This window comes from Ostrea edulis, chromosome 1, assembly GCF_947568905.1.
Source record: "Ostrea edulis chromosome 1, xbOstEdul1.1, whole genome shotgun sequence".
Taxonomy (NCBI): domain Eukaryota; kingdom Metazoa; phylum Mollusca; class Bivalvia; order Ostreida; family Ostreidae; genus Ostrea; species Ostrea edulis.
This window is the reverse complement of record NC_079164.1, coordinates 35,028,603-35,043,051: the sequence shown is the minus strand read 5'-3', so window position 1 is coordinate 35,043,051 and position 14,449 is coordinate 35,028,603. Positions and strand designations below refer to the sequence as shown.

The window sequence follows — 14,449 nt, the reverse complement described above, 5'->3', positions numbered from 1 at the left end:
TGTAGAATACTAATATAAATCAAAAATGAATTTGTTCTTGCAACTCCATTACACAATATTTTAAATTGAAGTGAAATTTTCCCCAAACTCCAGTTTTCTTGCGGGGATGTGTGTCTACATAAACATTCCGTTACTATGGAAACGAGCCACTTTTCAGAATAAGTGTAAGAGAATATGTATTTCTATTGAATGATGTAATTTACAATAGAAAATTTTTCAGTGTGTGCCGCAGTATTTTAGTCGTTACAGAGAATTTCTCTGAACACATTGGAGCTCCAATGCGTTATCGCAAAGAAACCAGCTGGAAATAAAAATATTCACACTTTACGCACTCTAGTGGTATACCAATGCCCATCATGTTCTGCAGTTAATACTTCTGTTTTACAAGTCTTTATACAAAAAGTACCAAATAGAAATTTCCATTATTTGGACGAATGCTTGAATCTGAAACTGAGATTGAATACGGTACTAGTATTGTGGTATAAAACACAAGTTTGTGTTCTCTCTGGGTTAGGACGGAAGTATTAGGCTTTATCATACCTAAGCTGGGAGCGAAACGAGACGGTGTATTTCCCCTGCCCAATGGGTGTTTTCCGATATGTGGTCCAATTAACAGCATTAATCCTGCATGTAAGTGTGTTGTGCAATAAAATCCTGTCTCAGGAAGTTTTGTGATTTGAGAGGAACACAGATGAGTACATCATACAATTGTACGGTACTTTTCCTCACCTATTCCTTTGAGTCAGGGGTTACTGAATTGCTGTGTCCTATCTTACCAGTCACATAGCTTGAACTTCACCGATCAGTTCAGTAATGATATCTTATATATATAATTTCAGAAGTAATAATCAAGTTTAAAGCTACAGACAGATATAAAGACATACATACATACAGTGAACGATTCCCCTCGATATCCGCTCTATGGGCATAAAATTAAAGTGCACAGATACACAACATTATTGGGTGGTAAAGAAACCCCGATTGGAGCCCTTATCGGGAGGTCGTAGTTCGAGGTCTGTTTGTGCCATGATTGCGTCAAACATAAGACGTTAACAGTGATTACTCCTTCGCTAAACGCTCGGCATTTAGATGTGATGAGAATCACGGGTCTTTCGGATATGATCTTAAAAACAGAGGTCCTGTGTCGCGAAAGGCATTGGCACATTAAAGAATCATCACTGCTACGACCCAGAGCATAGGTCTAAATTTGTGGTACTTCACCTGCAGCTGGTGACACCTCAGTATCAGTGAAAAATATCGACAGGATGTAAAACAAACAAACAACTTCTTGTTGATATCGTAGTCTCACGAAACGAACCGGGTGCTGACCACGTGACTGCCTTGTAACATACCACGTGCTGTTTTGCCAGAAATTCATCAATCTGTGCATCTCTAACTACTCTTAAGTGTTTTACACATGATCTAGCATGATGAATTCAGCGTGATACGGCTTTATTCCTGTGTCTACAGTCGATGAACTAACCGACGCCATTGTTTTCTTTCCGACCTCGTGCGGAAGAAGGCGCGCAAAGCATACCTATGCAAATAAGGCCAACCGAAGATGTCCGACAATTAAATTAGTCAAGAATGAACAAAACATTGCGTCCTGTGTTTTTGTTGTTTTTTTCCCCATTTTATAATACCTCACTAATCATTAAAGATACATTAACCATGTTCAGTGGCGGATCCAGAATTTCCAAATAGGGGGTGGGACATATGTGAAAGTCAAATAATAGAAAATATTCAGCCATTTTAGGTGCCAAATCCGGAGTTTTCATCTATATATGCCAATAATGTCTTGTAAATATGTGGCGAGAAAAGCCACCACCACCACCCCCACCCCCTTTCGATTCGGCACTGATGTTAGTTTGGACACAACAAAAAGTATGAATATTTAGGACGTATATATGTATATAATACGACCCCCTGGTGACGGATTGTGCTACATAACGTGTATTTTTCTTTTTCTCTTTCAGCTCAATCATCGAGCGATAGATTAAAGTTATCCTTCTTGACAATATTGATGCTGTTCGCAAGAGCAATTTTCTAGCAAAAACCTGATAATACACCATGCATTGTTACGAATTTATTTATTTTTAGTTTGTTTGTTGTGTGAAACCAATTTGTATATATTATTAACTTTTTGGGGCAGTAATTTATATCTGTTAATTCGTTCTATCTATTTCAACTTTAGAGTTACCTATCTTTGCATGTAGTTATAACTTAGTCTGTTCCCGCCATTTGAAATGTTCCTCTTAGTCTATGATACCACAGAGTAAATTTACATGTTTTATATAAATTTTTACGATGTTCTCACTAGTTATTTTACATGTTTATAAATAATTTTGTGGAGTGAAATGAAGTGAACCAAATTCTTTATTATTTGAAACGCAGCTGTAAGCAGCGTACTACCTACGACTTGCCTACAGTTAGCCGTGAATGGGTGAAGATTGCCTGTGATATCCTTAGTACAATTATAATGTTTATGGAATTTCATAAGTGGCATAATCTTATTTCATCTGTAGTTCTACTTGAATTTGTGAAGTTTTGTTCTAACTCATTTTGCCGAAGGAACTTAGAGAATTATTTGCACTAGAATAGTGAAAGAAATAGTATATTTGTGTATTCATTAAATTTGTGTATGTGTCATTTTTGTGCAAAATTGCTTTGTACATTTCGTTTGAGTGCCATTTTTAAAACACTAAATATTTTACAGGTTGGTTAGCTAATCTGTATTGACGACAGTGCTCTAGACCTTTTACAGTGTGGTTAACTATCTGTATGACGACAGTGCTGTAGACATTTTATAGTATGGTTAACTATCCGTATGGCGACAGTGCTGTATGCATTTTAGAGTGTGGTTGGCTATCTTTATGGCGACAGTGTTGTAGACATCTACAGTGTGGTTAACTGTCTGTATGGCGACAGTTTTGTCTACATTTTACAGTGTGGTTAGCTATCGGTATGACGACAGTGCTGTAGACATTTTATAGTGTGGTTAGCTATCCGTATGACGACAGTGCTGTAGACATTTACAATGTGGTTAAATATCTGTATGGCGACAGTTCTGTTTACATTTTACAGTGTGGTTAGCTATCCGTATGACGACAGTGCTGTAGACAATTACAGTTTTGTTAACTATCTGTATGACGACAGTGCTGTAGACATTTTACAGTGTGGTTAACTATCTGTATGGCGACAATGCTGTAGACATTTACAGTGTGGTTAACTATCTGTATGACGACAGTGCTGTAGATATTTTACAATGTGGTTAACTATCGGTATGACAACAGTGTTCTAGACATTTACAGTTTTGTTAACTATCTGTATGACAACAGTGCTGAAGACATTTTACAGTCTGGTTAACTATCCGTATGGCGATAGTGCTGTATGCATTATAGAGTGTGGTTAGCTATCCGTATGACGACAGTGCTGTAGACATTTACAATATGGCTAACTATCTGTATGGCGACAGTGCTGTATGCATTTTACAGTGTGGTTAGCTATCCGTATGACGACAGTGCTGTAGACATTTACAATGTGGTTAACTATCTGTATGGCGACAGTGCTTCATGCATTTTACAGTGTGGTTAGCTATCCGTATGACGACAGTGCTGTAGACATTTACAATGTGGCTAACTATCTGTATGGCGACAGTGCTGTAGACATTTTACATTGTGGTTAACTATCCGTATGGCGGCAGTGCTGTAGATATTTACAATGTGATTAACTATCTGTATGGCGACAGTGCTGTATACATTTTACAATGTGGTTAACTATCTGTATCGCTACAGTGCTGTATGCATTTTACAGTGTGTTTAACTATCTGTATGACGACAGTGCTGTAGACATTTACAATGTGGTTAACTATCTGTATGACGACAGTGATGTAGACATTTACAATGTGGTTAACTATCTGTATGACGACAGTGATGTAGACATTTACAATGTGGTTAACTATCTGTATGGCGACAGTGATGTAGACATTTACAATGTGGTTAACTATCTGTATGTCGACAGTGCTGTAGACATTTTACAGTGTGGTTAACTATCCGTATGGCGACAGTGCTGTAGACATTTACAGTGTGGTTAACTATCTACATGACGACAGTGCTGTAGACATTTTACATTGTGGTTAACTATCCATATGACGACAGTGACTGAACGGAATTATATTACTTTTTTCTTCCCTAAGATTGTACTGTTTTATATAGTGTCGTGTTGTACTTGATATCAAAATCATTCGCTATTGAGAATGAAGATTTTCCAACTTGTATTTTTATCATCCACGCCTATGATAATTATAAAAGTGAAGAGACAAGTATGTGCTCTATTTGCTTAGCAATGAATCGAGTGTCTTTGAATCTGACCTAGTTGTACACAAGATTTAGCATTTAGTTATTTTAAGCATACTAGAATCTCCATTTAGTATGGTAATAGTTAAAAATCTACAAAGTTATAGCAAAAGAAATTCACACTCGTGTAATCAACATCGTTATATACAAGAATTTAAGATTAAAAATGATATTAAAGGATACATATTGCTATTTCCTTTAGTCAGAGAGCTGCAAAAGTAGTTGATAAGTAAATTCGATTGTTATATGTATGTAGAGCTGTTTACCTAGACTTTCAGAAAACATTTGAATAGTGTTACAAAAGTCCTCAAAGTATATAAAAGATAATTATTAGATAATTCTGAATCTCTGAAATCTTACTAGATGTTTATATTTCATCTGTAACATAAAAAATATTGCAAATACAAAACAATATCAGAAAGAAAAGTGTACTTCGTTCCGTCATATTCTTCTTAAAACCCTGCGCCGGAATATGTCAGAAGTTCCTTCCAAATATTGTATGTAATGAAGCGTTTATTTGAAATTGTATATGATATCGATGTTTAAAAGAAGTTTGGTAACACAGCGCATTTATTAGATCTGCGCAAGTTGTTGCACTAAGAAGAAGAGTAAACTATTTCAAGGTAAAATCACCTTTACACCTTTATCTAGACTATTCAACCATAGGTCAGTTGACCTTCAACTAACCTTACCGTTAACTCATTGACAAATAAATACTCAAGCTCCTTGTCAGCTAAAACCTGTTGGACGGTTGAATAGTTTAGAGAAAGTAATAATGGACCAATTTGCATAAAGTGACTGGAATTTGGTCATAAAGCGTCATTTGAATATCAGTTAACTCAGAATTAATCTCTAATGAACATTGTTGAATGTGTATCATTAAGTTCAATAGAACCAGTCTCTATTGTACATTGCGTAATTAACAGATACATGTATCATGGAGCTGACTAGAAATCGTCTTTATTCAATGTGTATTGGTAATATCAACTGACCTGGTTATCATTTACTTACTTATTTCAATGAATAAGATGGAAGTTTATCAACCTTCCATTAATAGCACGGTGGCGAATCACGTGACTTTGACATGATAAATTACACGGACAAATGGCGACTAAAGTCAACACAAAGGAAACTTTAAACAAATAAGTAACACCTTTATCAATAAGGAATTGTCACATAACTTATATCAACATTTGAAGAATTTCCCAGGAACAAATATATATTAAAAGGGTAGTTATGTCGCCCTTCAAAGAAGAGGGGCATATTGGTTTGCACCTGTCGGTCGGTCGGTAGACCACATGTTGTCTGCTCAATATCTTGAGAACCATTCACTTAATCGTAATGATATTTCATATGTGGGTTGGTTATGAAAAGAAGAGGACCCCTAATTGTTTTTCAGGTGAAAGGTTAAAGGTCAAGGGTCAACCTACCCTGGACATAGGAAAATACTGTCCGCTCAATATCTTGAGAACCCTTTGCTTGACAGACATCAAACTTGGTACACTGGTACATCTTAAGAAGTAGATGACCCCTATTGATTTTGATGTCACCTGGTCAAAGGTCAAGCGTCAAACTGGACATAGGAATATATTGACCACGCAATGTCTCGAGAATCCTTTGCTTGACAGACATCAAACTTGGTACACTGGTACATCTTTAGGAGAAGATGACTCCTATTGATTTTGAGGTCACATGGTCAAAGGTCAAGGGTCAAACTGGACATTGGAATATACTGTCCGCTCAATATCTTGAGAACCCTTTGCTTGACAGACATCAAACTTAGTACACTGGTACATCTTCTATTCATCTTCAGGAGAAGATGACCCCTATTGAATTTGAGGTCAGATGGTCAAGGGTCAAACTGGACATAGGAATATACTGTCAGTTTAATACCTTGAGAACCCTTTGCTTGACAGACATCAAACTTGGTGCACTGGTACATCATCAGGAGGAGATGGCACCTAATGATTTTGAGGTCACGTAGTCAAAGGTCAAGGGTCAAACTGGACATAGGAATATACTGTCCTTTCAATATCTTGAAAACCCTTTGCTCGACAGACATCAAACTTGGTACACTGGTACATCATCAGGAGAAGATGACATCTATTGATTTTGAGGTCACATGGTCAATCCACTCTTGACATAGGAAGATATTGTCTGCTCAATATTTTGAATTGATGATAGTACTCTTAATTAAATGATGTGTGTATATAACCCTTTTCAATTTTGCATCATGGGGGGCATATGTGTTTTACAAACATCTCTTGTTCTACGTGCGATAGAAGCAGAGAACATTGACACAGTTTTTTGGCGGTCGGTAAGCTTTTGAATAAAAACAAAAACATTGCGTCACTGTTTTCTGCTTCGATCGCACGTAGAACTACCATTTTAGTGTAGATTTGTTCCTGAGAACATTCTTCAAATGTTGATATAGATATGTGACAATTCGTTCTTGTTAAAGGTGTTACTTACTCGTTTGAATTTTCCCTTGTGTTGACTTTCGTCGCCATTTTTCCGTGTAATTGATCGTCAAAGTCACGTGATTCGCCACTGTGAATTGACCTATTCCAGTTCAACGGAAGCTAGTGGGATTCCTAATCATTTAATTTGACTAAATCCCCCTCTTTCGTCTAGTTTGTAATTCAATTCTCATCATTTCATCACTAATCTTCAAGAGGTTAATTATCATTTAGCATAACTTGGCGTTCTATTCTTAGCATAGATAAATCGTGTACAGATCCTCTTAATTTCAACTTTTCATTATTAAATGATTTGTGTGTACGTAATGGGTTACTATGGATTCACGCTGTAATCGCTCAATCGTCACGTGTTTCCGCTGAGCCTTCATTCGATCAAGTTCATGTACCTGCATTTGTTTCACGATGGAAATATCGGTCGGCAAACATTGATCTAGGATCCTAATGTTAAAACAGTACGTTATAAATGGTTCCTGTAATGTGATTTCAGGAAGGAGATCAAGTTCTCCCATTCTGGTCACGTGTGCCAGAAAAGCCGTGGTCGAGATCAAAAACATATTGCTCAAGAGACAACTGTATGTTTTTAGGGTAATTCAAATTGAAGTGAAACTTCTATTGTTTTGCTTAATCATCTTAGCCGTTAATGCGAATTGCCACGTGCTAATTCGAGGTATTCACGACATACGCTACGGGATTTAAGTAAATCGTTCACATTTCGTGAAATTGTTACAGTTCTTTCTGTAAATGTTTGATAGAAAACCGCGGTATTGTGATTAAGGCGTATCGTGTCAAAATAGTCAGCTTTTATGTCGCCTGGAGAATATAACGACATAGTTGAGAACTACGAAAGCCGGTTGGTGCCAGGTCAAAAAAATATTTTATCTGGTGTCCCCCAAATAAATTCCTGGTGGTCGCCAATGAAGTTTCTGGCGACTGCAATGTACTAGTTAATATCGGGCGGCCGCCATAACTTATCCGGCGACCACAAGATATTGATATAACCAGTGGCGGATTTAGAGGGGGCGCAGGCGGCGCCCCCCCCCTAAACTTTTCAAATTTAAGGTAAATCGCGGTATCGTGTTTAGGAAAATATACTAAACGATAAAAGAAGCAATAATTTCTTCCACTCCCGGAGAAATAAACGACAAAATATTTTGATTCCTTGAATTACTTTATTGGGAGAACTTAATTTTTTCCAAAAAACCCTTAAAATTTGGGTCATTTTATTAATTTCACCTTATTAAAATGATAGAAAATAGTACAAATGACTATATAGGAGAAATATTTCAAGCCCCTTAAATCTGTAAAATCCAGGAGCTTCCGGGGCTTCGTCCCCTTGACCCCCCCACGAGGGCTTCGCCCTGGACCCATTGCCTCATAAAGTGGCGCCCCCCGTAACCGCAATTCCTAGATCCGCCCCTGATGACGGTCGCCAGATAATTCCATGTGGCAATCACAACTAGATGAAATATTTTTCTCCACTGGCACCAAGCGTTTTCCGTAAAAAAATATAGCCACGATGTATCATATCAAAATTCAGTATTTACGTCAGTATTCAGTATTTACGTCGCCTGGGAGATGTGACAAATTGATACGATTATGACGCACCATATCAATATTCAACCCACCCTGAAAATGCTATATCACATTTAAGACGAACCATGTTCAAAAGTTAACAGTGTTTACGTTGCCGGGAGAAGGTAACGGCATGGTTAACTGAGCACTATCATGCCCTGTATGGCAGCGCTTATGAAATGAAATATGTTGTAAACCTCTATAGTTTTTAATTCGTTTTCATTTTTCAACATTCCAATAACACAATATCTATTACAAGGAAAGCTGTATATTATTTCCTTTGCAGTCAAGTTTTTCATCTTTAAACACGAAATATATCTATAAAACAGGAGTTAGTGGCCAAAACATACTACATCATTTTAACAATTTGAAACTATTCAAAGCCTCTATGTACAATTCAACTACTACTCTACGAACCATTCTTAAAACAATTTTATTGAAAACATACCACAATATGTATATATACAGTCCACTCCACTATACAGTTTACTCCATTTATATTGAAGTCGCTAATATTGAACTATCTATTATATTGAAGTAAAAGAAAAACAAATAACATATACATGTAATTTGACATCGGTTATATTGATCTGTAGATATAATTAAAAATTAAGATCGGTCCCCTGAAGTTCAGTATATTCAGGGTAGACTGCAGTTGTTTATTGTTGTTATACGTAACATTCAGGATATTTTGTCCGTCATGTGGAGAAATAAATAACGTTACAGTCCAACGTGATAACTAGCTGTAATTAAGACGCAAAGAAAGATATTTTCATTCAATTTTTTTTTGGTCAAAAGAATCAACATGTCTATTTGCACTGTATCATTAAATTGTTGTTTTAAAATGGTCAAAAAGCAAAATATTCTTCGATACAAGATACATACATCAGGAGTAAATATATCATGCCTACAGTACATAAATCTTTGGTTACGTCAAATGCAGTCTAGACGCAACAGTAAACTAGTAACGTGCATTTATAAAGTGCAGTAATTAGTTCAAAGTAAACAGAATTTCGAATTCAAAAGAAAATAGAATGAATATATACAAGTGATGATGCAAGTTCTATGAAATAATATTGTTCTTACTACTTTGCTAGTTTTGTCCTGCATCCTATACACCCTGAGTTATGAAACAAGATTTAGTTTCAGATTTAGCATTGGTGTATTCTAATTCTTTATTCTAAGACACTGGAAACTTCATTATGACCACTAGCTGTAAATTGAAATAAAATAAATTTCACATCAACACATCAGAGTATGAACCATTAACAATATGTGTTATATTTTTTTCCTAATATTGGCGCCTTCAAAGGATGCGAATTTCTATTGTGCAAAAGCCTGAACGTTATTCTAAGAATCGTGACATAGTTGTCCGCACGGACTAGTGTGTGTGACCGTCGTCTGCACGGACATGTAATTCTTGGGGTCAGAGAACTGAAATATACAGCACAAACTTGACCATAACATGTCTCTGAACTGTTTACTCATTGCACAATACAATATTATGTTCACCGAGTTATTGATCAAACAAAGCATGTCTATTGTGTCTGCCAACAGCATGTAGTTCAGGAAGTCTCCACTTGCAACCCCTATCACTAAGACGACGGTCTGGGGAATTTCAGATATTATATACATGAGGATAATGACCAGCAACATTGCGGTCGTCCGGGTGTGTTGCTTTAGCCTTGCTTTGGTTTGAGCTCCTTTCAGTTTTTCGGTACGTTTCTTGCTTTTATGTAGGGTACACACCAAAATTATACCGAACACGATGATCAAAAAACATGGTATCCATTTTCCCGCCACTAGAAATATCCACACAAAAGCTGTTTCTAATGTCGACCTATTGGTGGATCGTATGCCGATACTCCGCGGTCTGTACACCCCAGTCAAGTTGGCAATGGGTTGAACTTCCATGAAGGCGTATTGTGGAATATACGCTATAATTGAGAAAGCAAACACAATGATGACTAGTACGAATGACCGACGTTTCTCTGTGCCGGGGTGCCGCGTGCCCACGGAGGAAACATACATGTACCTAATCACAGACATACATACTCCAAGCCAAATAGAAATTGTGTACGTTGTGAGGGTCAGGCATATATGAAAAACCAGAAACAAAGCCCAGCCATATGTGTATTTACCAAAAACATCGTCACGTCCATACATTAACCGGAAGTGGATAGCAAAGACTAGATAGGAAAACATGGTGAGCAAGTCCGACACGGCGATGCCAGTTAATATTATGTTGATGGGTGTCCTCATCGACTTCCGAGTCAAGATAATGATGTTGACGAGATTTGCGGGTATTCCGAAACAACACAAAATCACGCTGAAATAGTCATGGACGCCATAATAAAAGCATGCATAAGCATACAGTCCAACTACATCATCGCACTGATCTGGGACTGTGTTGTTGCCAGGATTTATAAAGTTGATGTTACTGGTGAGATTTGTAGAGTTGATCTCCATTGTTTTCTACCCAGAGGAGCTGTAAAAAAGGAAAGAGATTAATGTTATTATATTATGTGAAAATGAGATTAAATCGAAGAACTAGAAGTATAACAGATGTGTAAAATCTTAAAATTTATCAGAGGAAATTTGGTTATCGTATTACTTGTCTCATCGAAATAACTAATGTTTGTCGGGAAAAATATGTTCAAACATAATGTTTATGATATGAATTGTAATAAATGATTAGTAGATAAAACTACTATCTAATTTAACACAATTTCAAGGTTCTCTTACATGAAAAGATTGCCACTTTGAGTTAAAAACCAAGAACTACATCGCCAAGTGTGTGTGTGTGTGTTTAAAACAATATAATTCCAATGTTATTTATTACAATTGTTTTGATTGGACAAAAATAAATCTAAACGAGAATTTACACATCAATAAATCCAAGAACGCTATGTATACATACGCACCTGAGAGCAAATAACATAGTGCGGGAAAACTATTCAAATCATTGAAATTGATAATACAGGGAAGTTGAGGGAACGAATTGGAATTATAAGAATCAAACATTCTTTTTGATGAATTTATCGATGTGTAAACTCTGGACATTTACTCACAAACTTAACATAAAAGTGCGAAGCATTTTTATGTTAAGTTTGTGAGTAAAATTCCCAGAGTTTACACATCGATAAATTCTTCAAAAAGAATGTTTAATCCCATAGTATAAAGTTTTTACATGAACAAAGAAAAGGTTAAGATATATAACAGTGATCAATCTCTTATCTCCTATAAGGAATTCAAAGTAGAGAGTTGTGCAAATACGGAACCCTGGATGTACATATGTACCAGAGGTGTGATCAGCCGACATGCTTTGGAAACCATCTCAGCACTAAGACATATCTTAAGACAGTGATAGTTTTTTTACCCAATGACAAGTTGTATTGGCAAACTAGATCGTTATAACGACCGTAGAATTTGCGAAATGCTGACTTTAAACGAGACTGTTGAAACCCCTATACCATCAACTTCCTTGTCAGTAGCCTACCTCGATTCAAAAACGGATCATACGCTGAACAAACACTTGTGTATCGAATCAGTTGAGAGATATAAACACCATATGCAGGGGATAATGAAATTTTCTACATAAATATGAGAAGTGGGTGATAGAGAAGCTGAAGTCATAAAGTTGAGTTGTTAGTTTGCCGTTAACATCTTCATTCAATACAATATTTATGTACGAAGCAGATGTGGATGACTTTTATCTCGAGTTTGGAGATAGATAAAATCGACATATGAATAAAAATGATTATTGCTAATAGATAAAACGTCGTCGATGTATCTATATGTTGAGAGTTGAAGGCCACGTTTATCCCACCCCCACCCCCGGAATAGAATATTGGGGGACATATAGTCTGTTTGTGGCAAAACCTTTAATATTGGTCATATCTTTTACACTACAAGAGGTAGACCTTTCATATGTGGTACATATATTTCTTGTAGCAAGACCTTTCCAATGACACCAAAATCTTTGAGCTGGTGTTTTAATGAGCGTTTCCTTACTTTTTAGAAAATTGGAATACAAGACATATCTTTCAAATCGTAAGAGGTAATGTTTTTATATTAAGCATGTGTATTTTTAGTCAGACGACTTTTCCAGCGATACCAGATTTGTTGCCTTTTTGACCTTGGCATTGAGAATTGGCCTCGTTTTTGGAAATTAAAAAACTACAATGTCTTACAGTTCCACTTTGTTGTAATCCGTGCGCACTAGTGTTTCACAAACACACCTTGTTCTTCTCATGTAGAAGCTGTCGAATAAATTTTGCCTCACAAGTACAAGTCCGTTAACAAAGAAACGCAATTCGTGCCCATGGGAATTCCAACAGACTGATGGAAGACTTGATCACCAAAGACTACGAAAATATTGTCAATGAGGAGCTCCAACAGCTATTTAATATCAACTTCAGAGTACTTGTGCGAAGAATCGGGGTGGTATTGAACAAAGTAATTTTTTGAATGGCTGATCACTAGATATGAATATTTCCTTATTCTATTTTTGTTGAAGAATCTTTCAACTGTCTATGATGTCAAAAAGTCTAGTCTTTAATTTATCATGTGGAATGGTTGTGAAAAGTCGTACGTTGTGATAATAATTTAAAAGTTTTGTGATTTCAAATTTACTAAAAGTTTCTTGGAGTTTGTTAGAATCCACATTTGAACAACATCATACGAGTTTATCAACAGCAATAACGACGAGAAGAATCCATCCTTTCGGAAGGCTAATGGTCGACTGGTTGAATTTACTCTAATCATGGTTTTATTACTAGAAACAATGCATTAATCTCGAATGAAAGAACATACGAAACCACTTAATCATTATAAAGGAAATTCAAGACTTCCAGAGCTACATGTAAATGTAGTTTTGGTTTATTAGATAAAACTTAAGTAGGCATGTAACTAAAAGTTGGATAAATATCAAGTTTGTAGTATGAATGAGCAAGTGTAACCGATCTCATAAATCTAATAAAGAATACAAAATTGAGATTTGAAAAAATTTGACGGCTAAATCTAAATACATTTCGGTGTATCAGTTAATTATTTTGAGGCAAATGTTCGCTGCTAAAATCATATTATCCAAATTTTATTTCTGGGCATACTTTCAATTAAAACCGCTTCTGAATTAATCAGTTAATGTCTTTTAATGTCCTTAGCGAAAAGTAAATCCTGCTTCATGTTCTAATAGAAAAAATGAAATGTGTCATGCTTTTCTTTCAAAGTATAAGATTTGATATTTAAGTTTTTCCCGTCACGAAAGAATATGAAAGTAACCCTGACTAGATGATTTTGGTAACCAACGCTTCACTGCTCAGATTTATATAAAATACAACGCCATGTTGCAGTAATGGCTGTTCTATTTTCAAAACATCCAGGATATAAAAGATAATTAATCAAATGTTGCTATTCTACATTGTCAATTCCCCATGTTTATCTAGCAATATTCTATAATCACCTGCATGTGGTGTTTATATATAAGCGAAATTAAACCGGATGATATGGGGAAATTCACCTTGCGCATGCACGAGTGTATGTTTATCTGAATCAGGATTTTGAGAAACAATTGGTAGAAAACGTTTATAAGAAACTTGGAGAATAATATTGAGAACTATATGAAAGTATTGAAATGAAGTTGAAGGATATTGTGAGACCATTTAAAAAGTTTTATGAGAAACTTTGAGGGCATTTCATTGTGAGAATATTCTAAATTAAATAGACAATGAACAATACCTTGTAAAGATTGCTAAAAATTGTTAAAATTATCAAGATTGTAGTGTTTAGGAAGAAATCAGAATAATGTGATCTTAAAAGTTTAAAAATATTAAGGGCAATTGCTTTGTAGACATTGTATTATTTTCAATGTTCAAAGTATTATCCATTATTTGTCAATAATATAACTTTACGAATAGGCCTAAAAGATTTAAAAATTATCGTGGATGAAAAGGCGAAAATAAATCTCATAAAGAATACAAAATTAAGAGTAAAGCAAACATGGACCCCTGGGTATACCAGAGATGGGATCAGGTGCCTAGG

The 14,449-nt window shown here is 35.8% G+C and overlaps 2 protein-coding genes across 3 annotated transcripts in view; one reads left to right on the top strand and one right to left on the bottom strand.

Annotated features, from left to right (window-relative positions):
- Positions 1 to 14,161, top strand: part of LOC125658390 (uncharacterized) — a 29,883-nt gene extending 15,722 nt beyond the window's left edge. Inside the window, exon 4 of one of the 2 annotated variants that reach the window (XM_048889633.2) lies at positions 12,502 to 14,161. In XM_048889633.2, the coding sequence (XP_048745590.2) occupies positions 12,502 to 12,632 (131 nt within the window). In that variant the 3' untranslated portion in view covers positions 12,633 to 14,161. Of the gene's footprint in view, positions 1 to 1,976; positions 2,650 to 12,501 lie in introns of those variants that run through there. The other variant, XM_048889641.2, reaches the window with a different exon arrangement.
- Positions 8,600 to 10,876, bottom strand: LOC125658335 (G-protein coupled receptor dmsr-1-like). The gene has a single exon (XM_048889568.2). The coding sequence runs from the start codon at positions 10,874 to 10,876 to the stop codon at positions 9,758 to 9,760; it is 1,119 nt and encodes a 372-aa protein (XP_048745525.1). The 3' UTR covers positions 8,600 to 9,757.
- Positions 14,162 to 14,449: the final 288 nt, after the last annotated feature.